The 24,237-nt window shown below is 33.9% G+C and overlaps 1 protein-coding gene across 1 annotated transcript; it reads left to right on the top strand.

Moving 5' to 3' along the window:
* The first annotated feature begins 10,651 nt into the window (after window positions 1–10,651).
* Window positions 10,652–22,908, top strand: LOC124373251 (immediate early response 3-interacting protein 1-like). Its single transcript, XM_046831636.1, has 3 exons — window positions 10,652–10,864; window positions 19,810–19,911; window positions 22,706–22,908. Exons 1-3 carry the CDS (start codon window positions 10,774–10,776, stop codon window positions 22,759–22,761), a joined length of 249 nt encoding a protein of 82 aa, XP_046687592.1. The 5' UTR covers window positions 10,652–10,773; the 3' UTR covers window positions 22,762–22,908.
* Window positions 22,909–24,237: the final 1,329 nt, after the last annotated feature.

The following is a 24,237-nucleotide window of genomic DNA, read 5'->3' as shown; positions in this document are numbered from 1 at the left end:
GTAGACAAAATATTAAATAAAACTGTATAAACTATAAAGGATGACAAATATTAAATAAAACTGTATAAACTATAAAGGATGACAAATATTAAATAGATAATTCTAAACATAATCAGTAGTATTAAAGCTATACAGAAGATGAAAAATAGATCAAGTTTATAAGTTCTCAATGTTTATATTTACAAAAAATCATTGAGTTTTAAATGAAAGTCAATAATTGTTTATTAATATTCAAGGAATACATGAAGGAAAGTAGTAAAAACATTTCATTGTATTTAAAATAATACAATAATACTAAATTGTTCAATAATTTGTGGTTTGTATTGGTAGGGTAACTCGAAATTAACAAAATGATATGGACAAACTACATAAATAACAGATTGTACAGTGTACAATTAGTTGTGTACTCTTACTCGAATTCAAGAAGCAGTCCTTCCATTTAATTTGATATACGAACTCTTAGTATAAATTTCACAACGTCACGCTGTCTTCAAATTTATTATTATATTTGTACCATTTATTGCCGATGGCCATAATATTGCTTGAGATTGCTAAAACATTGATCAAATTACTAAAAAGAAATTGTTAACAAACGGAAAATTGTTACCACAGTATTCAAGCATTAGTTCTATTATTTTTGTGTCTGATTTGCCTCTAAATGTTATCGGATACGTTGGTTTCAATTTGATAATATTAAAACTGGTAATCTGCAATAATTAAAAGCAATAATTTAACTATGAAATTATTAGTTAAATTTTGTATACAAAGTCAGCCTATACAACTCTAAACGTTACCCAAACAAGATGAAACTTGTTACATAATTTAACTTCTCATAAATACCTTTGTTAAGTCGTTGGACAGTTTGGTACGCCATTTTGTTCCTATGTGGTTAAACATTTTATATATCTTGCTCAGGTTTTCGAGATTGACTACATGTAAATTCCATAACAATTTTCCAAAAAGAAAGCCAGAAATAAGTGGAAATTTGGTACAAAAAGTAATTTTATAAATATCCCGCTTAAGTAAATTATCTTGGTGTCACCCAGTCCACATACACAAAATAACAAGGAAAGCGAGCTCAGCCCTTGGTTTCATCTTAAGAATGTCAAGAGATGGTTTCTCAGAGAGGGCGGTGAGAACTTTGTTTGTCAGCTTGTGCGTCCCTTATTGGATTATTGTTCTACAGTGTACACACCATATACATCGGGGCTTATACAAGATATTGAAAGAGAGCAGCAACGTTTCTTGAAGATCATAGGTCTCCGCCTGAGTTTTCAATATAGGGAGATACCAATTGATGATTTTCGACGGCGTCTCCATCTCTGTGAACTGGCTACCCGGCGGTGGGCTGCAGACCTCGTATTCCTGAGAGGAATCTTAACTACGGAGATTGACTCATCTGAGCTATTAAACAAGATTAACCTCCACTGCTCTCGTCCATCTCGCTCCCAAGACCTGTTTGAGAGAGGAAGCCGTTCTACAGTGTATGCTTTCAACAGCACAATACCTAGACTACATCGCTTGGGAAATAGTCTTCCCGAGCACATTGTCTTCTTCAGAATGAGTCCTGCAACACTCAAAAAGAATATTGTTGAGAGTGCATGTTTAATGTATGGTTGTCCGTCATTTTGTATAGTATATCATCAGGTCTACTTGTTCTCATTCTGTTATATGTTGCTGTTATGGCTATTGTTATGTCACTATATAAATGTATTAGAATTTATTCTCCTGTCTATTATTGATTCTATTGTTATTTATTGTCTATTATTGTTGCGTGTTCGTATATTATATTATTTTTTATTACGGCTTTCTCTTTAGGTATTTCAGCCAATCTTAATTGTTGCTACTTACTTATTGTTTGCCTGTATTGTTCAGTTATTATTATTGTTATTGTTATTAATTTTTTTACAACTACTTCTCCTATATCTATTTTTGTCTGTATAATGATTATTTATTGTATTTTTGTCAACAACAACGCGTTGGCTCGCGCATGCGCATAAAGTACCTTGGTCAATTAAATCTAAAACTTCGTCAAACTTTACTTGTTTAGCCTAAAATAAGTACGAAATTTGTCATCATCGGCTTAAAAGGTCATGCATTAAATGATGGTACTCGCCAAACATCCTTCGTTTTTTATTGATAGGATGTATCCAGTAATCTCTTTGTGCCACTGAATATAATAACACCAAATCGTCATCACTGCTGCTATTATCGCTGCTGGAATCACCCAGCCAAGGAACTGCTGAACGTTAAGTAGGGTCTCCTGGTTCACTACAAAATACCGGCACAGACATTTTCTTGTGTACTGAGCTTCCACCCTCCTAGAAAGACGTGGCGTTGGCCTCGGACGCGGATGCGTGTCTGGTAGTTTGACGGGATTCGAGACCGTCGCGGCATACGCGGACGTTCATACTATGGATGGACGGACGCGAACGCCACGGCAGTGTGACATGGCCTTGTGTTGACCTAGACATAAGGGTGGACCACCCTTGCCTGCTTTCACTGGAGAGGCTGGCACAGAGGTGACCTCGCCTTCTTCTAAGGAAAATGGCTGAGATAATGCCCAAAATCCTCCCTCGCGGATCTTGACAGGTGACGACACCTATCCCCCAACCTTACCCATCCAGAATATCCTGTCACTCCGGAAGCAACGCAAAGGTCCTTTTAGGACCTAGTGCAATGTCTAAGCTTCTTATCCTAAGATGAAAAGGTGTTGGTTTGTAATCTGTGCCATAGCAGAAACCGACATCTTTGTTCCACAATGTGTGTTTATTTTTTCTAAAATTGTTTTTGAGGCTGATTAACGTGTGTTGCAAGGCAGGTAAAGCTTTCAGTAATAAAGTTGAACACTGTAAAGACTTTATACAGAAGCAAAATCTAGCCTTGCTGATGTTACATGTCACATTACTCTTAATAAAACTAAACAGATTTCAGACAAGATTCTATCTCTGAAAATATTGGTTCATTGGACTTAATAATATAAACTAGGTATAAAATATTAATTTACGGTGAAACCGTATCACTTCGTTATTTATTTATTCCGATTTTTCTAGCCGTTTTGAATTATCTCGATAATTTTGGGACCAGTTTTCAACCTTTAGCTGTAGACTATTCAACGTGAGTTATTTAGGTTAATTGAAACAGTTGGATTTGACTATTTATAATAAGCATTACAACGAAGTTACTTCGTTTAAGGTTAATTATAAAGTTATAAATCGTGCTAAAGGCCTTATAATTTCTTTACTGAGACAATAGAGGCGCTATTGTCGCTCGAAATGAGACAAGGAGCAGTTGAGCTCCTATTTAAATCTGAACAGTCTGTTCGCTTCGTTTAAACAGAAATATTCTGCTAGTAAACGTAAGTCAAAAATGATATCGAAAAGTTTTTGTCAAAGACTTTCCAAAAATTGTGTTTTTAAAAGGCCGAGAGTAGACGCGTGCAAGATACGAGTATGTGACTACCTTCATATACCAACCAAAATTAAAGACATTATTTTGTCAAAGTCAAAAAATGATTGGGAGTTACACCAACAAAAATATTAAAACTCTTTTAAATACTCTAAAGCGAGATATAATCGGTAGCATGATACCTAACAGTGGCATTTGTAGAGTCGTGATAGACTTGCAGAAGGTTTTCCCTTTCTCCAAGTTAACACATAGCATCATGGTAATAGCAATTACTCAAGGTAATTGTCATGTTACATTTTAATATTCATTTTATTTGCATAAATTACGCAACTATGTGTATTTAGAATGAGGGTTAATCAGGCATCATGCATGTTATTAGACTTGAATACGGGTATGTATAATGTCAACCATAAAAAACCAGCTTTGTAGTCTGGAGTGGTAACTGTGGAGGCCAGATAAAAAACCGTATGTTGGTTTTTCTCGTGTTTACCTAGTGAGTTGTTTGAGTCTGTAGAACACAAATTCTTGGTCCCAAGACACAGCTTCTCAGCTGCAGACAGGGATTTTGCTGTTGTAGAGAAGAAAGCAAAGGCATAAAAAATGCAGGCTGTTTAAGATGTTGAACATGTAGTTAAAAAGGCACAAATGTCTAAGCCCTTTCATGTACTGAGCATGAATAGGATTTGTAAATTTGAGGATGCTGCCTTAAGGTACATTAACGCGAAAAATCTACACATCTTCCAACTGTCTTTAAGATTGGTAAAAAATAACTTGATTATTTGCTGAGAAAGCAAAATATTAATGAAATATGCAACTGGCAAAAAATGTTTTAGGTTAAAAAGAAAAGTTTTCTCAAAGACATAGTTTCCATGCAAATTAAACACCTTGCCAGAGAGGATTGCATTGCCTGACAATAAGAAAGGATGCTAGGATTTATTGATCAAGCAAAATTGGGAGTTTTTACAGCTAACTTTGCGAAAGCTCTTAGACCTGTTAGAGGAGATTATACTGTTGGCCTTAGATCTGTAATGAAAAATTACTACAATTATAATTTCTAATCCTGTAAACAAAAATAAATAAAAAGGTTTTAAAAACCTTTGCAAATACTCCAGTTTGACTTGTGTAAGGGGTTTTTTAATGCAACGAGTTTTGTAAATTAATACTGTGTTTCACTAGATTATTAAACATTTGGTTTTGGGCACTTAGATCAGTTACCATTAATTTTAAGGTATTCATTTGGCGATCTAGTGAGTAAATGAACTATTTATTGCCTGTGAAGATTATAAATATTTTCAGTACCTTTGATCTGAAAAAACTTTTTAAAGGAATAGCAAAGGGTATCTATCTAAAATCGCATCGATGTCTAGAACAATAAAAAAATCAATTACTTCTTGTTTGTAGTTGTTACTTGTTGCAATTAAAATTATGTTACGTTTTTTAAGTAGGCCCTACTGTGTCTAGATGTTAAAAAAATAGTGAACATCTGCACCTATAAAAACAATATCCTATTATTGACAGTCCATAGCCTTTAGAACTTACTTTAGCCTAAACTAGAATAGGTTTATTCAATAAGTGGAAAGCATCTGTTTAAATGCATCAAGAAATCGTAAATATAATATAAGAGACATTATTATTGTCATGTCAAACCAACATAGACCAAAGGTAGTATAACATTCCAATAAGTATCCAAGTGATTTGGCGTAAGACGAAAAGACAAATACAGTTAAACTACATTGAAAGGATATATCTATATATATATATATATAAATGAATGTTTGTGTGTTTGTCCTTTATGGAATCGTAAACTATTGGACCGATCATGATGAAAATTTGTACGTATATGTATTTTTCCACGGAGAAGGTTTATAAGCTATGCCCATCCCTTTCCCGATTCAGGATTCCGCCCCACTGGTTACAGAAATACCCATAAGAAATGCATTGCAGCAAACATATGTTAACGTCTTTTCAAATTTTTAATCAGCTGTTCTTTGTAAACATATATTACACTTATAGTTTTAAAGCATAGAGTAAGCTTAAGAGAAACGACAAATTTTGTTTAAACTGTTTTTGCAATCACTGTTAAACATAGACTTTACTATCCAGATAATACAATTCAAATTTGACGTAAAAATTCACCTTTAACTGCAATATTTATTTAATATAAACCATGCTCATGCTTGATCAGAAGAGTAATGCAGATATCATAATTACTATCTTACGTTGGCTACAAATATAAAGAATGTTATAAAATCAACCTTAGTTGTTTTTTTTTGACAGAAGTATGGTTCTCAAAACTCCGTGTGTACATATTCTCTCGATCGAGACAACAAAGCAAGCTCAATCGTGGCATCGGAGATATAACTAATTTAATCTAAAATTTATTATAGTAAAAAAAAAATTTACTAAGTAATATAAGGACTTCGGTTCTTAAGATTTGCGTGCGAAAGCCGTGGGTAACAGCTAGATAGAGGCAGGAATATGGTACATACCTTCATAATACGCCCAAGAGGCTCACGATGGAACGACTATCAATTATCTCAGCAATGTTTAGAATGTGATAGAAAAAGAATAAGTGAATGTAGTGTACTGTTTTCAACGGGAAATTGCGTGCGAAGCCGCGGGCAACTTTTGCAAAAAATTATTGAAATGCGCAGCAAAGCGCGCCGGGCCCGCTAGTTACTTTTAAAATTGGGACGATCATCAGTATTTTTACCCACAACACGAAACAAGTTTAAAAATTAAAAATAAGTAAGATTGAAATTTTTTTTGTCAAAAGGCATTAAGAAATTAATTTATAAAAGTGTTTTTTGAATAATATAAAATTTGTATTGCGCCATTTAGTTAGTTTATAAGTAGTTGTTGTTGTTATTGTACCAAAATATGTACCTCGAACAACTACTCAAGATTGGGTTCCATTATTCTCCTCCTTACTTATCTCTATTGACACAATTTAAAAATTAAATTAATATTTGTTCCTTAACAGTGAACTTGAGTTTATTATACAATTGTAATGTAATTATAATAAATTAAGTATTCTATGAGCTTTGCCTTCTTATCTCAAAATGTGAATTCTACTCCGATGATAAATTAATTTCTAGATGTCACAATAGGTATTCGGATTGAATGCAAACTATTGAAATACTGTAAATTAAAACTTAGTAATTTAATATTAATTACTTCAAATTAGGAAAATGTTTATGGGTCAATTAAATAGAACAGTTTTATTTTTGGTGACGTTTTCTTTGGATCGGGTCGCTAGGGAAGGTTTGGGCGATTTTCTTTGTTTTAAAAGTCTGTCCTTTGTGTTTGATAAGAGGCTTCTTGTCCTCCTCCGTAGACTAATGGATATAGTCTCGGCTCTCTAACTGAGAGATCACGGGTTCAAATCCCGGGGAGGTCCAATCAGGCATAGACACGATTAGAGTACTTTGCAAATAAATACCAGTGTAATAAATCAGAGTACTTTGCTAATAAATATCAGTGTAATAATAAACCAGTGTACATCGAAGCCAGCATAGCTTAAAGCTGAGGCTTAAAAAAGAGAGAAAAAAAAAGAAAAAAAAAAAAGAGGCTTCTATGATGTTCGTCTCTAGGAAGTCTACCCTGCAAATCTATTATTGTATAAGGGAGTGTACTATTAGATTTCTCTCTTGAATATTCAATGTTTTAATAAAATTGTCTCGGAAATGTACATATTTTAGTTATGATCCTCCTTTTAGAACGTTTGAAGTAAAAAGAGTTAAGAATATTATTTTATTTATTTGACATTAATATTTCTGGTTAATATTAGTGAACCCTATTGAATAGTTCTTCTGAGGAATAGTAAAAACAAATTAACATTTTAATCACTTGTACCATTATTAAACATTTCAATCTTTTTATTTAACTTAAATGATTCTAGCGAGAATGTACTCGTATGTGTGAGATTGTTTTACAGTGTGGTATATAGGCTAATAAGATTAACGCTTTAAAATATATATTCTTATATTTTGATAAACTTAACGGGGATAATTTAATTAAGTTTTTACGGATTTACATTTCAAAATTATGTATTATAATATTTTGTAGCATGAAGTAATGAACTGGATTATGATTTAAAATAGACAAACAAATAGTAATATTAATTTGTGTGTTCTCTTTAAAATTTCATGATCAAGTGTTTTTGTTTGAAAGTAAAATTTTGGTAATGTCGAGTGTATGTTTATGTTTCTTAAATGTAAACAAATGGTAATTGTGATATAAGGAAAATTGTATTTCTCTTATATGTTACCCGCTGCTTCGCACCCAATTTCCTGCTGATAACAAAGACGTCATAGGTAAACATTTTTAAATGGCATACCAAACACTCCAGAGATACGTGCTAGTATTCAACTGAAAAGTATTCAAACATATTACCTGTCTTAGAGTAATTTTTAGTTTAAGCTTGAAGAGAAGTGGTTTTAGGTCCTGAAAGTCTTAAACTGTATAACACAGTATAAAAACAAACACAATTTAATCAAAAATACATAACATATTCATGGATATAACATGCGGCAAAATATTAACTTAATTTACAGCTGTTAAAATTATTCCCATATCTAAATAATTAAGTGTTTAGACCAAATAATGGCATTCGACTCATCAATAAATGATGACCTGACCATGGTACAGTCTAGGGATTGTACATCTATTTTTAAGTACCTTATCAGTATCGAATCTCTCACCAGTGCCAAATGGAGGGGGTTCTGCCTGAAAAATAAATATTTTGTGTCTAGTATATTGCTTTGTACGCAAAACAAAGCGACTAAAAACTGGACTATGAGTTGCACCAAGGCTTCTCCGAGATCATAGTCTACACCAGTTGGTGGTTTTGTCCTTTTGTCTTTTTTGCGATAATTTCCTTTCAAAATCACGTATTGTTTGAATTTTTAAATCAATCCTTTCTAAAACTTACTTTACCTAAATAATTCTCATTTGACAATTTTTATACAAGTTTTATTTATTTTGTTTTTTTACTTAATTTCTTTTAAGTTACACTAAGATTTCTTCGGTTTTAAAGTATTTTTGTGGTGACGCGTTCTCACGCACAGGTTTTTGTAGAATAGCTCTTAAATAATTAAATTATTTTATAAGTTTTATTTCACACAGGATGTTTTGAGAATAAAATATTTAATATGATTATACTTTTAAAGACAATGAATAATTTGTAATGTACATTTTATCGATTTCTTTGAGAGTAAATGATTTTTATATGATTTGCAAATTCCATTTACAATGGTCTCGGGCTCACTGTGCTCTGTATTTACCTCATTTGGAAGCCACGGAGGGAATGGTTTTTTTCAATCATATTAGTTCCCAGTTTTTCTACATTTTTGTTCCTTCAGTTTACTGTAAGTACACCGTCCCTCGATTTCAAAGGAATGCGATTTCTGATAACTTTCATATTGTAACTATTTTACAAAATTTTCAAGACTAACGTTATTAATAAAAATGGAATCATAAAGTGTTTTGGTAAGCGCAAATATTAAGAACGGCTGGATCGATTCGGATAATACTTTTTGTAAAATATTCATTGAAATCCGAGGAAGATTTAATTAAAGGGAAAGACTACTAAAGTTACCTGGAATTAAAAAAAAATAGTATTTATGTTTTAAACCTCGACGATCCATTCTTTCCAAGACTACAGTCCGAAAAACAACATGACTTCTATAACACAAAAACTTATAAACGATTATTGCGTGAACTTAATAAGGATTTTACTCTTATAATATAACTAAAATAAGAAGTAGGTCAGATTTTTCCCTATACCGTAATAGGCTTCTCAGTCGTACGTCTGTATGTATATTTTATTCATCAGGACAAAAAGCAAACTGTGGCAGTGAAAATATTACATATTAATATGTATGTAACTTTGATAAACGTGTTGTGATGTCGAATCATACCTCTCAACCATTATCTAATTGGCGGCAATGAGTTAAGAAAGTTGAGAAGGGTTTATGGGGTCAAGGATTTGGGTGTTGAAATGCTGCCAGATCTTGACGCCAGGGATCATATTCACCATGTGGCAAACTAGACCAATTCAGTATTGGTATTTATGGTGAGGTTGGATTGAGATGAACTTTCATCCACTCATTAAGAATTCTCTTCAAGTCACTTGTGATAACGCACCTGGAGCATGTTCCTTTTCAAAGAAACTACTGTGAAATTTTTGAGAAAGTGCAGCGCAAATTCGTTAGGTTGACGCTAGGTTACAACTATTTCGATGTTCCAATGTGTCATGTTCAAAATATACTGGGATTATCCTTTTTGAGACAAGAAGAATAGATTTTTATTTGGCACATCGGATTTTTCTCAAGTGTTCGAGTCTACTAGCAGACTTAAGACTTAAGATTCCCAAACGGTACCAGATCTGTACTGTTTGGTAGACGATACTTAACACTCTCTATGGCTATTTTATTGTAATGAAACGCCTTAAAACATTTGTATACATACATTAGACCATGAGAATTTCTCTGGAATGCCTTTCTATTCCTTCAAGAGACAACTGTGGTGTCTACCCTAATCGATGTATGCACGCCCAGATGCCACACACACTCCAAACTCACACACAATGTCCATGCATTGCATTTTAAATTGTGCTATTAATTTTTGGCTTTTTTAATCGTGGTTTTATTCTTTGTTAAATTATACAACATCTACAAATATTTTCATTGCATTGTTTGTTATAAATTTGTTATGTTTGCTATTTACTCATATATGTTTTGTTGTTATCTGACCTTTGCATAAGTTATTGCTTTCATAGAAGGAACAGCTATTGACCATTTATTGTTGGTTTGTTGCTTATTTTCTATTTATTATAATTTCCCTATTGTTAAATTGTCCAGTTAATCTATTTTTAAAATCTTTATTCTGTTACGGTCCAGCGTTTTGAATGGGTTTTTAGTATATGTTGGAAAATAAATATATTTTGCACGTACGAGTGACACATAGTGTGAATGAGCTACAAACAATATTATTAGTCGATACTTGCGAATTTTAGTTCAACTATATTGTTAAATATCTAGAATACTACTTCCCAAAAATACCTTAAGCTTCCAAGATGATCCTCTAACGGGTTTGGTAAATCAGTCATATAATTATTTATAACAAATCATCCAACTTCAAAATCAGAGATTAACCAACGGTCTAGTTCGACAGTTCGTGTATGCAAACGGCTTTTGAAGACGTCGTCTTTGGTGGTCGCTGGTATTTTTGTTCATTTCATCATTTTTTTGTTGTCAGTTGTAATGTTGTGATGTGTAATGTGTTGAGGTGGGATTATTTTGCAAGTAATAGGGTTATGTTTGACCAGTATTTTAATATCATTTAATAAAGGATACTAGTAAAATGGCTTTTACACTTTGGAACCTGTTTGAAGCTGCCCTATTATGTCTGAACGCTGTTTGTGTATTACACGAAGAAAGATTTTTGGCAAAAAGTAAGTTTTGATTCATTTTTAGGTTATACGGCACATTTCAGGTTTTTTTACAAACACAATTGTAAATGGAGTCAGGCTTCAATTGAAGGTTAGGAATCGAAAAATGTATTGAATTTTAATGAAGTTGCTTTGTGAATTTGTGCAGACTTGACTCAAATTTTCATATTTCATGGAAGTAGATCAAATTTAAATAGGCTAACAGGAGTTTTCCGATCAGTTTGTAGGCTAACTTTATATTCTGATCTGAGAACTTTGGGCATCTGAAGGATTATAGGGTTTTAACCATTACAAACAGACCAACACAGCTGGGGTGACTTTAATAAGCAGCCTAGGCTACACTCGTTATTCGATTGGTATTGTTAAAAATTCAATATATATTCCAATTGTGATATTCTGTCATTGTGAAGTCAACATATGAGTTTCACGTTATTAACCAATTACTATCGTCCTCTTGAACAACACAATATCAGTTTTCAATGAGTGGAAATGACAAATAATGAAGTTATAGAATATTAAAAGTGGAACTACGAGTGTCACGTGGTCTTGTTATGATCGTAAGGCTTCCTCCTATTGGTTGTTGCTGATGTTAGCCGTTATGTCATCTTTGGATACATAAAATATCAATAACATTGAAATTGATGAATTTGACCCTAATAAAAGAGGTTTTTGTTAATTTAGACCTTCTAGGAATATAAGTTATGTATAAGCCTGACACAAGTGCCTCCGGCCATCAGCGGGTTTAGGAGGATGAGCAGAATACATTAATAATGTTAAAATTTGATTGGCTAGGCCTACTCCAGCCTGTAATCCCACTGATACCAGATATTTATATAATAATTGTATACAACAAGAATATTACGTTACAATTAAAAAAAATTTAACAATAAAATTAAAATATAACAGAATGAATTTTGGCTTAAACCTACATATCAGAGAAAATTTATAATATTGAGGTAAGCTTATGAGATGGAGGATAGGATTCTCCCCTATCAGGCGCACTTCCCTGTGGTACAAAAAAATCACAAAGATCGTGCTAGATGGCCTGCCGTTATTCCATTCCTCAAATTTCCCTTGACTGCTTGTGAAGAATTTTCAATTGTTTTGTACTGATCAATGGATTAATAATTTAGGCCACTGTAAAATGCATAAACCCATAGGCCTAAATCATATGTTAAGTTAAATAAATTGTAATATTAAATTGGGTATTTATTTACAATACCGTGACCATGGAAAATGGACTTTTTTTTCATGGGTTGGGCATTTATAGCCTAGTATTATTATCACAGGTGCATATAAACTGGGGGGAAAGTATATTATTGTATTATATTGATGCCTTTCGGGCATTATTGCGTTAAGGAGCAGGGGCATCACGTGATCTGGGATTCGACTTTTGCAAGCTCGAGTTAATTTTTTTTCTAAAAGAGCAAGCAGTGCGCAGCGGGCAGGCATCGTTCACAGGATTAACGTACTAGTCACTATCATTTCAGTAACTTATCACTTACCTTAATGTTCAGGTGGGTACAGTTTTGCAGCCGCAACCCAGAAATGGTGGATCCGTTCATTGAGGTTTGGGTATTTCGCCTTAAATAGGTATTCACCCAAATACCCCACAAAATGAGTTTTTTATCCTGCCGTAACGCGGAATTTTATCTTTTACACTTCTCCACGTCCGCTCGATGGTATTTGTGTGTGGGCGTGAGTGCGTGGGTCCACAAACTCCTTTGAGTGGTTGACTGTCTCATGCTGTCAAATAAGGAGGTTAAGAATAGACACAGAGGAACAAAATAGTTCAAAATGGCATCCCTTCTTTATTTGAGAGAGCCGCGGAGTAATACCAAACTGTCAAATAAGGATAGTGTTGCCAGAGGTACTGTCAAAAACAGAGTTTTCAGAGAATTTCAAAAAATCGTAACCCCTTTAATTTTTGTTGCAGACGAATTTTTTTTCACTATTGTTTTCAGGAAAAAAATTGTAGTTTTCAGGGAAAAAAAAAAAATGAACATACCTTTCCATGATCACGATATTGTAAATTGATACCTTAAATTGTTCCTTCGACAATTTTTTAAAAATTGTTACATTTGATAAAAACAACTCAATAATGAGTGTAGGCCACATACATCTCTGGCTGCTGAAACCCTAATATCTGCCTGACCCTCAGTTAGAATCGTGGTGTATAACCTAGTGTATGACATTTTTGGGCTTCATTACTATATAGATAACATAATAGTCTATACTTAACTCTTACTGCCAGGCCCCGATTTTTTTGATGTTGCGAAAATGCCATAACTTACTATAGAGGAGGTGTGCTAAAAATGCCAGTCCTAATTTAAGTAAAATGTAGTATGTAGGCCTAGTGTAAAAACTTATTTTCCATCCAAATAAATTAATTTAGTCTCATTATTTTGCTAATAAAATGATCTTAACTGTAAAATATGGTATATCTCCAGTTTTTATAAGTACAAGTAGATAAAAGTACATAAAAGTTTTTAAGTTAACTTAAATTTTTGTTCATTTTTATTATAATGTTTTGAAATATTAAACCATTGCCTGGATGTTATGTTGTTAATGAAACATGAAAATATATAAGCAGCATTTTTGGGTAAGTAACAGATGTGTACAAATGTACATATGTCAGCGGTAAATGAATTAATATAGATTGAATAATGGAACTATTGTTTTTTATCAATTTTCAGGAGTGTATGATAACAATACAATTCAATATCCAAATACATTAACTAATTAAAAAAATGAAGAAAACCGTGTTTATGAAATGGGTCATTCTCCACTAAGTAGCAAATTTATGTTACAAAACTCTAGCTCTGTTATTTATAGTCTGAGAGATGTGGTGATTTTGAATATTAATAGAGGGAACTGGTTATCACATGATCCATAATTAAAAAACATGTTTCTGTATGTGCAATCATATTTAAAAAATTAATAAAGTACCATTTTCTCTCTACTGTGGCTTGTGACAACCTTGAGTTCACTACTTGTTTGTTGAATAATTAGGCTGTTTTCAAGGCTTTTAAGGATGAAAAAAATATATATGTGTCAGTATGTCCTGTAGAGAAGAGAGAAAGCACTGACAAAATTTATCGGTCTACTGACGAAAATACACGGAGCTTTGAAGCTGTGTTACAAGAATCAAGTCTCTCAACCGTGTCACTTTTTGAAATGCGCGCCAATACGTAGTGGGTAACCATAGAGAGAGTAACTAATGTTGGCAGCTCTGCTCATCACGTGATCGTTAAAAGGCAGGAATCTGTTCACTGTAAAACGTCTATTTCCCGGTCGTTTCGACATTTTTGTGCTGTAAAAGTGAAGTTCCTCACCACCGACATCTCTCAACTGTGGAATTCATAACTTCAAACAGGTAAGTATTCTAAATTTCTTTCTTTCATCAAAGTTTAGTGGTGAGGGAGTAGTTTACACCCACTTTTACCCTAACCTCTCAGCTTCAACTGGAGTCTCACAACGTGCATCCAAATGCGAAATTCTCTCTACCGTGGTTCTCTCAACTGTGGACCTAAACTTGCCAGGGTGGAGAGAAACATGACAGGGTGGAGAGAAAATTCACTGTTTCGCAAATTTTTGAAGAAGATATATAGCTATTTGGACTGTTAAAAAGAAATATTTGTCCTTCCACATAAAAGTAATTTTTTAGGTAATTAAAATACAGCTCGCGGTTTTATAAAAGATATTTTTATTAAACAGTTGTCGAGGTCTTCTTTGAATCTTATTTTAAAAGTGTTTTAAGCAAATCATTGGCATCAACAGTAAACAAGCTCGTGGTTTAAAATACACAAGATATTTATCATAATGGGCCTGCAGCGATAGACGAGAGCGAGTGGCAGGAAATACATAGTCTAAATATAGCTCACGCATTTCAGGTGAAGCGATAACAACATCCGATTCATTGTTTGATCTAAATTCGGTCAGTAGGGGTCTGGGTCACTATTTACGATACTATTCACTGCTACAGTAACAGTTGAGGAAAACAATCAGCTGCACTACATGCAGAGAGTAAACTCAACTGAGTAATTCTTCAACTTCTACGTACGGCTGCGTTATAGGTGAATTTTATGAAAGATTTTTAAAAAACTTAACAAAAACCTTGCTATACAATCTTAGTTGACTAGCGAAGGTGTTCACGCAATCTTACAAACATTATTATAATTATTTGGAGGCAATTAAAAATGTACCGCTTCGTGAGCTCTTCACTGTGCCGCTTGGCCCATTCACTGCCTGCACATCAGTGATCCGCGATGGGTTCCCGTGCTGCACGAGTAAAAACTTTTTAGACATTTTTGTTTTACGTGTTAACAAAACACTTTTATTGAACTGAGTCTTGAAACACCTGATATTTGATTGCAGAGCTAAATAATGGGGAGGAAGAAAGCGGATCGGGAGGAATCTCTATTGAAAAAAAGGGTTGCAGAACGCCTGAGAAGAGAAAAAAATCAAGAAGGATCCAACTCTTGCAAAATTACAGGCTGAAAAGCAGGCAAAATGGAACAAAATGAAGAAAGAAAAATAGAAGCAGATGACTAACTGACAACAACGAGAACTGCGCAAGAAATGGCGGAAGAAAGCAAAAGAAGCGTATGAGCGAAAGAAGATAAAGAAACAAACTTCAGATGAAAATTTGCAACAAGACGTAACAAGCTGCCAAAATTTTGATGGCTCACCATCATAATAAAAGTTTGAGTGCTACAAAAAGGGAAAGACATCGAGCAAAAACTGCCTACCAACAATTGGTCAGTGAAAATAAAAAACTTGCAGCTAGCAGGGAAATACTCCAACGAAAAGTAAGAACATTACAAATGAGACTACTCAGAAAAAATTCTGGCTCAAAATCTGAGTCGCCTAAGTCAGTAGTCAAACAAGTAATTAAAAAAAAATGATAAGAAGGAAATAGCCAGGCGTTTACTATTTGGTGAAACCATGAGAAAAACACTTAAAGACACATACTCAAGCTCCACGACCAAGCTCTGCTTAAATCAAAGATTTCACCAAATTTTGAAATTATGAAGAAGTATCGTCTACTTACACAGCTGAACTATGTGAAGCCAAGTCTCTTCAACAAGAGTCGCCATCACTTGACCAACAACGGTTACTTGCGAACCAGAATGACTAAACTTACATATGCCGTACGAACTGATGTCAAAAATTTCTTTGAACAAGATGATAACAGCAAGATTTGTCCTGGGAAGAAAGATTGCATTACAAGAAAGAAAATAAACAAACAAAAGCGTTTCTTATTAGACTCTATCAAGAACTTGCATTGCAAATTTTGCGAGAATTCCTCCTATAAGCTTTGCTACAGCACATTCTGCAAACTGAGGCCATTCTGGGTCGTAGAACCACACGTTGATGACCGGAACACTGTTGCCTGCAAGATACATGCCAACCTAGAATATCCGGCCGCTGCCCTTCACAAAGCAGGTATTGTTGACAAAGCAACTCCGAAAGGCATAGCTGAGAATATTTGCTGTGACAGTGGGAACATATCTTGCCTTCGAAGACAGTGCAATGCTTGCAAAGATCTTACAATTCCCTACTTTATAAATGATAACAAAGAAATTACTTACAGTAAATGGATTACAGTGAGCTCCCTGGTTAATGGAAGAGTGTTAAAAAATGTCACCAAAACAACTGTTACAGCAACTTCACATGAGGTAGTTAATTCTTTTGAAAAAGATTTTCATGCTTACATGTTCCACGAGTCGATTATGATTCACCAGTTCCGAAAAATAAAAGAGTTGAAGGTTAGGCTTGGTGAAAATGAAGTGCTCATTCACTGCGACTTCAGTGAAAATTATAATATGAAATATGAAAATGAAATTCAATCCTTCCACTTCGGTGGAAGCCGAAAGCAGTACACACTTCACACAGTAGAAATTTATTATCGAAAAAACATCTACAGTGAAACCACCTCTCAGTCATTTTGCACTTTATTAGAATATAATGAGCACGGTCCTGTCGCAGTGTGGGCACATCTACAACATGTTTTTGAATACATCAATAAAGAAATGCCCACAGTCAATGTGCTCCACTTCCTATCTGATTGTCCTGCAACACAATACAGGAATAGAACTCTGTTCTATCTTTTTTTCGAGGGCCCTGCGAGCTTGCTTTGAAAACCTTAAATTTGCTACGTGGAACTACGGAGCTCCTGGGCACGGGAAAGGTGCCCCAGATGGAATTGGGGGGTGTCAGAAAAGGACAGCCGACAGGGTAGTGGCACTTGGTAATGACATCAGTGATTTTAGAACCTTCGTTGAAGTTTTACAAACTCACACAAGAAGAGTGCGCCTCGCCATCGTTGAGGAAGATGATGTGACAACTTTGGCCACGATGATCCCCACCAAAGTACCTCCTTATGTGGGATCAATGAAAGTTCATCAGGTGATTTTTTTCGCTTCATATCCAGACATTCTTAAGATGAACTCGTTGAGCTGCTTCTCTTGTTATGACTGTGAGAAGTACATTCTCGGTATACACCAACTACCTTCAGAAGCAGACTCAGAGGCATCATCGCTTCCAATTCTTGACGATGTAACAATGGCAGAAGATGACCCTGATGGTACCCAAGTTGTGATTATCGATGAGGCAACCCTTACACCTGGCGTCTTCCTGTTGGTAAAATTTTCTTCAATGGGAAAGAATCCAAGTACCAGCTTGTGGTATTCCTATGTGTGCTGCATCGAAAGAATTGAAACTGACGGAAAATACGAGGTTCAAGCTTTTCAAAGCAGTGGCTCAAACCGTGAATTTGTAATCATTGAAAATGATGTGAGCCATGTGTCAAAAAACGACATTCTTGAGGTTCTGCCAAGCCCATCCATGTTGGTTAAAGGACGAAAAATCGTTCAAGTCTTCAATAAGCCAATAAACATTAAAGAAAAACTTTAGTTCCTTCAGTGAGTTGTTGTAACTTTCCGATAGCTATAATATGCTAACAATCTATTTTTATCTTACATATAATTATTTAATTTAGTATATACTTATTTTCATATAAATACAAGAAATTAATGAGAATTTATAGTATTTTCCTCTCAACTGTGGTTGTGTTTCTCTCAACCGTGTGGCCATTTCTCTCCACTGTGGAAATTATTCTCTCTACTGTGTGTTGAAATAAAAAAAAAAAATAATATCTTATAAATGAGTGGTGATTTGTGCTTCCTGTTTCACTGACATCTTAAGCAAGGTACCTTAAACCAAATTAGTGAAAAAATTCTGTTTTATTTTATAGTTTATAAATTGGAATTTTCAACTCTGAAATTTGCTACTTAGTGGAGAATGACCCAAATGTGTTGTGCAACCTTTAAAAAGTTCTCTCCTGGGTAGCAGTGAGCAAATCTGCTTTGAAAACGTGGTTGAAATGGTGTTTTACAGACAATAGCTTCTCTATATAGTGGGGTTTCTGGCACTAGTCTAATGTATATGTAATGAAACCAGGAAAACCAGTTTATCGTCTGACACCTTCACAGCGACTTTAGTCATTTACTGACTTTAAGACAGCGGGAATAGTAGTAAGATGCATCCACTGCAATCGGTGTTTTAAACTACGTTACATCTCTAGCTACAGAAAACATAATAATGTCCCAGTGAAGGTTTTAACAAGCATCTTCACTGCAACATGAGCCATACGTACTTTAAGACAGCTAGAATAATGTTAAGTGGTAAACATTACTTACGTCTCTAGCTGTAGAATATGTCCTTCAACACCTTCACTGTTGTACAAGTCATGTATCTATTTTAAGGCAGCTGGAATAATATTAAGTTATGTCCACCATAAGGTAAACAATGTTAACATCTCTAGCTACAGAATATGTCGTTCAACACCTTCACTGTTACACGAGTCATGTGCCTACTTCAGGACAGCCAGAATAATATTAAGTTATGTCCATCATATGGTAAACAATGCTTATATCTCTAGCTACATACGTTGTTAACAATTTTACTAGGCCGAGAATTTTGTACCTACATTAGGAATGCCGGAATTATTAAGTTGCTTTCACTGCAACCAGTGTTGTAAAGGCTACATATATTTAGTTTTATAGTTTATTGTCATTTTAAATGGAAGTTACTCTTAAAATACAGTAGTCTAGAAGTATTGTGTTTGTAATTATGTATAGTTGTTAAAACAGATAAGTTAATTGTCAGAATGAATTAATCAACTTCAGTTGACAACCCTAGAACTGACATGCAATCCAGTTCAATCCAACAGCAACAGTGGGTGTTTTAAGCTATTGGCTCATTCATGACATGAAGTCAGCATAGCTGTGCGGTGCATAGCTGCATAGCTGACACTACTCTCGGACGCAGGAGTTAGTCCTGCATTTTGAAAGATATTCACTTTGTGCAGTAGGCTAATATCCTATGATGTATAGTGGAGATATTTGAAAAAATCAAGATATTTGTTAAGTATATTCTTTTGTCCCTTCAGTGCATAGCCAAAAACATCCAAACGTCTAGTATGTTGTTATAGTAAAAAATTTGTTTAAGGCAAAAATTAATCTATACTTAAAATTTCAATTATTTTTTAAAACTATGAATTTGGTTCAAGAAATCATATTTTAAAACTTTTTTAGATTACTGGAAAAATTGGATGGTTGTTAGTGTCGTAAAAATTACAGTTCTCAAAAAAAGTCCTTTCCATTCCTCAATTAAAACTATAAAAACAATATTATTTCGGAAGGAACAGTAACATTTTTTTAAATTTGAGCTTATTTCATAAAATTGTTATTTAATTGTTCAAGGTGCAATTCAATAAAGTTCCTGAAGTTAATTTTGAAACTCTTAAAAGTACTGAGGGATATTGATTTACTATTTAAATGAGAGGGCATCTTTTCTTCACAAGATATTTAACCAGAGATATAAAGAAATCTATTTACTTATGTTTTTGTTATGTGATTTTAATTTCATTATATGTGTTACAGTGGGCTGGGGAGCTAACGCAAATGTTCAAGGATTTGGTGAACAACCAACAGTCAAATCTCAGGTTCTAAATCTAGTGCGCTCCATCAGGACAGTGATGAGAAGTAAGTTTTGGTATTATTCTGTACCATGATATAAATAATTCGTACACACTGAGGTGTGCAATAATATACCTCAATGATACGAGAAAACAGTTTGGTAAATGATGAAATGTATTATAATAAATATAAACGTTAAGTTGACCACTGCCCTACACTGTACTACCATTGGTCCGTGTGTATCTTTCCTTGAAAATGATATAACTCTATGATCCTTTACTTAAGGTGTTGCATTTTGACATATAATTCAATTGTGTTGCATTCATATTACTGTAATTTACCTTACTGTTAAAAATAAAAACATATTTTCACTTGTTTAATAATATTAACTCTTTCAAAATGTTCATGCCGACTTTCACGAAAACTAACTGATGTAACAATAAAAGATTGTCTTCAAAATGGCTTTTTGATGTTGAATTGTTCATTGTGACAATTCATTTTCTCAGTTATTTACTGTCTGTTAATAACAAATGAGATGTAGAAGATTTTGTCTTTCTATATGTCGTTTTATACAACTGCCCTGACACAATTTGGTTATAATATCGATTTTTGTAATTGGTATAAAAATTTTTAAAATGGACACCATTTTGAAACATTTTGGATTCATAAACATTTCTTTAAGATTTAGCAATGTTTAGATTACACAAAGGTAGAAGTGCACCATACCGCGTAACAGGCTTCACTAAGTTTGCTTGCGAAATTTCAAATCTATAGTTCATTTCGTTCTTGGAATTTCCTGCGGACAAATAGATTACAGACAATCATACAAAAGAGAAAATTTAACATCCCCCGCTAGACAAAGGAGAAATTGTGTCTGCCTCCTGAGTGATATGCTTCAATAATAATATCCAGCCAAATTCCATCGTTAAACATGCATCATCATAGAACTCATTCTTGTTTCTGTAGATATGAAGTTTCATGCAAAATTAAAACTTTACAGATGAAATCTTTCTTGAGATACCTTGCCACATAATATATTCACATATTTCGTGCATTAAATCAGGTTTTCCTAACTGTGTTAAAATAATATAAAGTAAGCTATGGAGAGTACTACAACGCAAGAGTGTGCTGAAATCAACTCTTATCACCGACTTTTAACATTGACTTTTCACTGTATTATTTTTTTGCTGTATGAATAAGTTATACGTATCCCATGTTAAGATCTCATATGATTGTCCTCTGCTTGTTTACAAAATTATTTACTCTGCTATTTTCTCATTAACATCATGGTTATCCGTAAAACCATGTAAAAATATTTGCTAACACTCAGCCAAATCCCATTGAGTGACATGCAAAATCTTTGAACTCAGTGTTGTTTATATAAAAATGAAGCTTCATGCAAACTTTCAAGTCTAGGTAATTTTATTTTTTAGATATCGTGCGGTCAGACACACAGTGAAAATTTTTCCAGTCTCTCGAGTGATAATATAAGTATTCATCCCTCACAGACAAAGTGACAATTCGCAATACTGTACCACTCAATACCATCATACAATCATCCAATAGCAGTAGTAACAGATGATTTGTTCTATTGTGGGGATAGGGATTAAAGCAGTAGTCTTGGCATTACAACGTTTCTACACACTGTAAGAATACAGTTTTGATAGCACGTGTACTGATCTAACTCCCACTTAGGTCTCTAAGATATGTTAAAATGTGAGCTGCAACATAAAATCCACCATTGTGAAGTGTGTCTGTGATTAAGATTATTGTCTTAAAAGCACAAACCAAATTAAAATGAATTGTGATTTGTATTAAAAATGAATAATGAGTGAAAACTGAATGAATCAACGTTGCATTGTTTTGGAAATACCCCATATCATATTCATGCAGGGCCGCATTTACAAATTCGGCGCCCCTAGGCCTACAGACCAAAGAGCGCCCCCCTCCCCAGAGTACTCTGATTACACTGACGTAGAAATCCAGTAAATTTCTTAATTACGTAATTTTGATGAACGATAATTACAATAGTATATATATATACCCCCGGACCTAGTTGACCTTGGCCACCCGCCCCGCCGAGCGCCAACACCACCCGCCGCCGCAACTTTTTTCTTTTGTGTACTTTAAAATTTATGCGCCCCCTAAAATTTTGCGGCCTAGGCCTGGGCCTAGTGGGCCTATAGGGAAATGCGGCACTGTGTTGAGGACTGCAGTTATATGACCATTGGACAAGCCTTGTGACTGGAGATGAAAATCAATAGTGAAAATTGTAATTTTATCATTTACAGTGCTTTCAGGGTATGTTTTTCCAAATTTCACTGTTTGTTGTGTGAACTTGAAGTAGACAAGCTGGGAAAAAAAGATATTGATCATGCCAAAACTGGATATGAAGTATGGCAATTGTGAAACTAACAGGCAATTAATAGACTGGTGCCTTACACCAAACTTGCAGTTACCACAGAAAAGTATTTGAAATCATAGGCAGAAGAAGAACGTATATCATGGTATATTAAGTTATTTTGGAGATTATTTAAAAAGCAGCTTAAGATTGTACCTTTCAAATGCATAACTTATAATAAATTTTATTTTTTTAATGTTAAACAAAATTTTGTTACTTTCTGAATAACCTTTTACTGGCAATAGGAGTAATTTGTTATAACAGGCTACGGAGAGAAGGAGGACTAGATGTTAGCAGATAAAGAGTTCAGACTGTTTACACTTGAAACTTGTGAGATGGTTAATTATCTTAAGAATTGAGTAACAAGGTTTGTTAAATCTAGCGTTGTTTTTGCAACCATTTGAATAAAAGAATTTTGAAATTTGACATGTTTCTATATAATTTTGTGTTTTGTTTCAGTACCATTAATATTTCTGAACATAGTCACGATTGTGGTGAAGCTATTGCTTGGATGAAGTGAAACGGTTTGTGAAGTTTCCATCCTCATTCTGTTCAAACTGAGACATTTTCAAGATTTTTGTAATATATGTCTGCACCACCGTTAATCTAAGCTATGTACATGTTGTGCTCTTTAAATATATTTTATAGTTTACTACTGAAAATGACTTTTATTCTCACAACGTCTTTATAATTTTTGACATTACTTAATTCATTTATCACTCTACTTTGATAGAACGTTTTTTTTTGGTACTCTCCAGTGTCTTGATTTTCCAATACTCTATACTACTTAATATTTTATTTTCCTTTTTAAGTTGGCAAACCTGCAGAGCGAAATTAATGTAAAAAACAAGTAATAAGTACATAGTTAGAGTTTTTTTTTTTTTTTTTTGACACATACAGGGTGTTCATTTGAAAACTTCAATCTCGTATTAAAAGTCTTATAACCCAAGTATCAAAATTGGTATTAATTTGTGTATGGTACTAATTAGAGGACCAAAAAAAAGTTCTTTTCAAAATGGGGGTGCTCACCCCCATGCTTCCTCCCCAAACCCAAAGTCAAAATTTTGATATGGCAACTCATAGCTTGTGACACCTCAAATTGAAGCTCATAAAAATGCTGTGTTATGGCACAAGAAACAATGAACATGGCCGAGCCAAGTTTGCTATCAGCAGTCAATAATGTAATTCCTTACACAACAATTATTAGTCTACAAACTACTGTACTGCTGCTAATAACAACATTAATGTAATTAATGTAAAAAACAAGTAATAAGTACATAGTTTGAGTTCTTTTTTTTTTTGACACATACAGGGTGTTCATTTGAAAACTTCAATCTCGTATTAAAAGACTTATAACCCAAGTATCAAAATTGGTATTAATTTGTGTATGGTACTAATTAGAGGACCAAAAAAAGTTATTTTCAAAATGGGGGGTGCTCACCCCCATGCTTCCACAAACCCAAAGTCAAAATTTTGATATGGCAACTCATAGCTTGTGACACCTCAAATTAAAGCTCATAAAAATGCTGTGTTATGGCACAAGAAACAATGAACATGGCCAAGCCGTTTGCTATCAGCAGTCAATAATGTAATTCCTTACACAACAATTATTAGTCTACAAACTACTGTACTGCTGCTAATAACAACATTAATGTAAAAAACAAGTAATAAGTACATAGTTTTGAGTTTTTTTTTTGACACATACAGGGTGTTCATTTGAAAACTTCAATCTCGTATTAAAAGACTTATAACCCAAGTATCAAAATTGGTATTAATTTGTGTATGGTACTAATTAGAGGACCAAAAAAAGTTATTTTCAAAATGGAGGTGCTCACCCCCATGCTTCCCCAAACCCAAAGTCAAAAATTTTGATATGGCAACTCATAGCTTGTGACACCTCAAATTGAAGCTCATAAAAATGCTGTGTTGTGGCACAAGAAACATTGAACATGGCCAAGCCGTTTGCTATCAGCAGCCAATAATGTAATTCC

This window comes from Homalodisca vitripennis, unplaced genomic scaffold (assembly GCF_021130785.1).
Source record: "Homalodisca vitripennis isolate AUS2020 unplaced genomic scaffold, UT_GWSS_2.1 ScUCBcl_5157;HRSCAF=11760, whole genome shotgun sequence".
Lineage (NCBI taxonomy): Eukaryota > Metazoa > Arthropoda > Insecta > Hemiptera > Cicadellidae > Homalodisca > Homalodisca vitripennis.
Note: the sequence above shows the minus strand (reverse complement) of the source record. Positions and strands in the feature narration are given on the sequence as shown.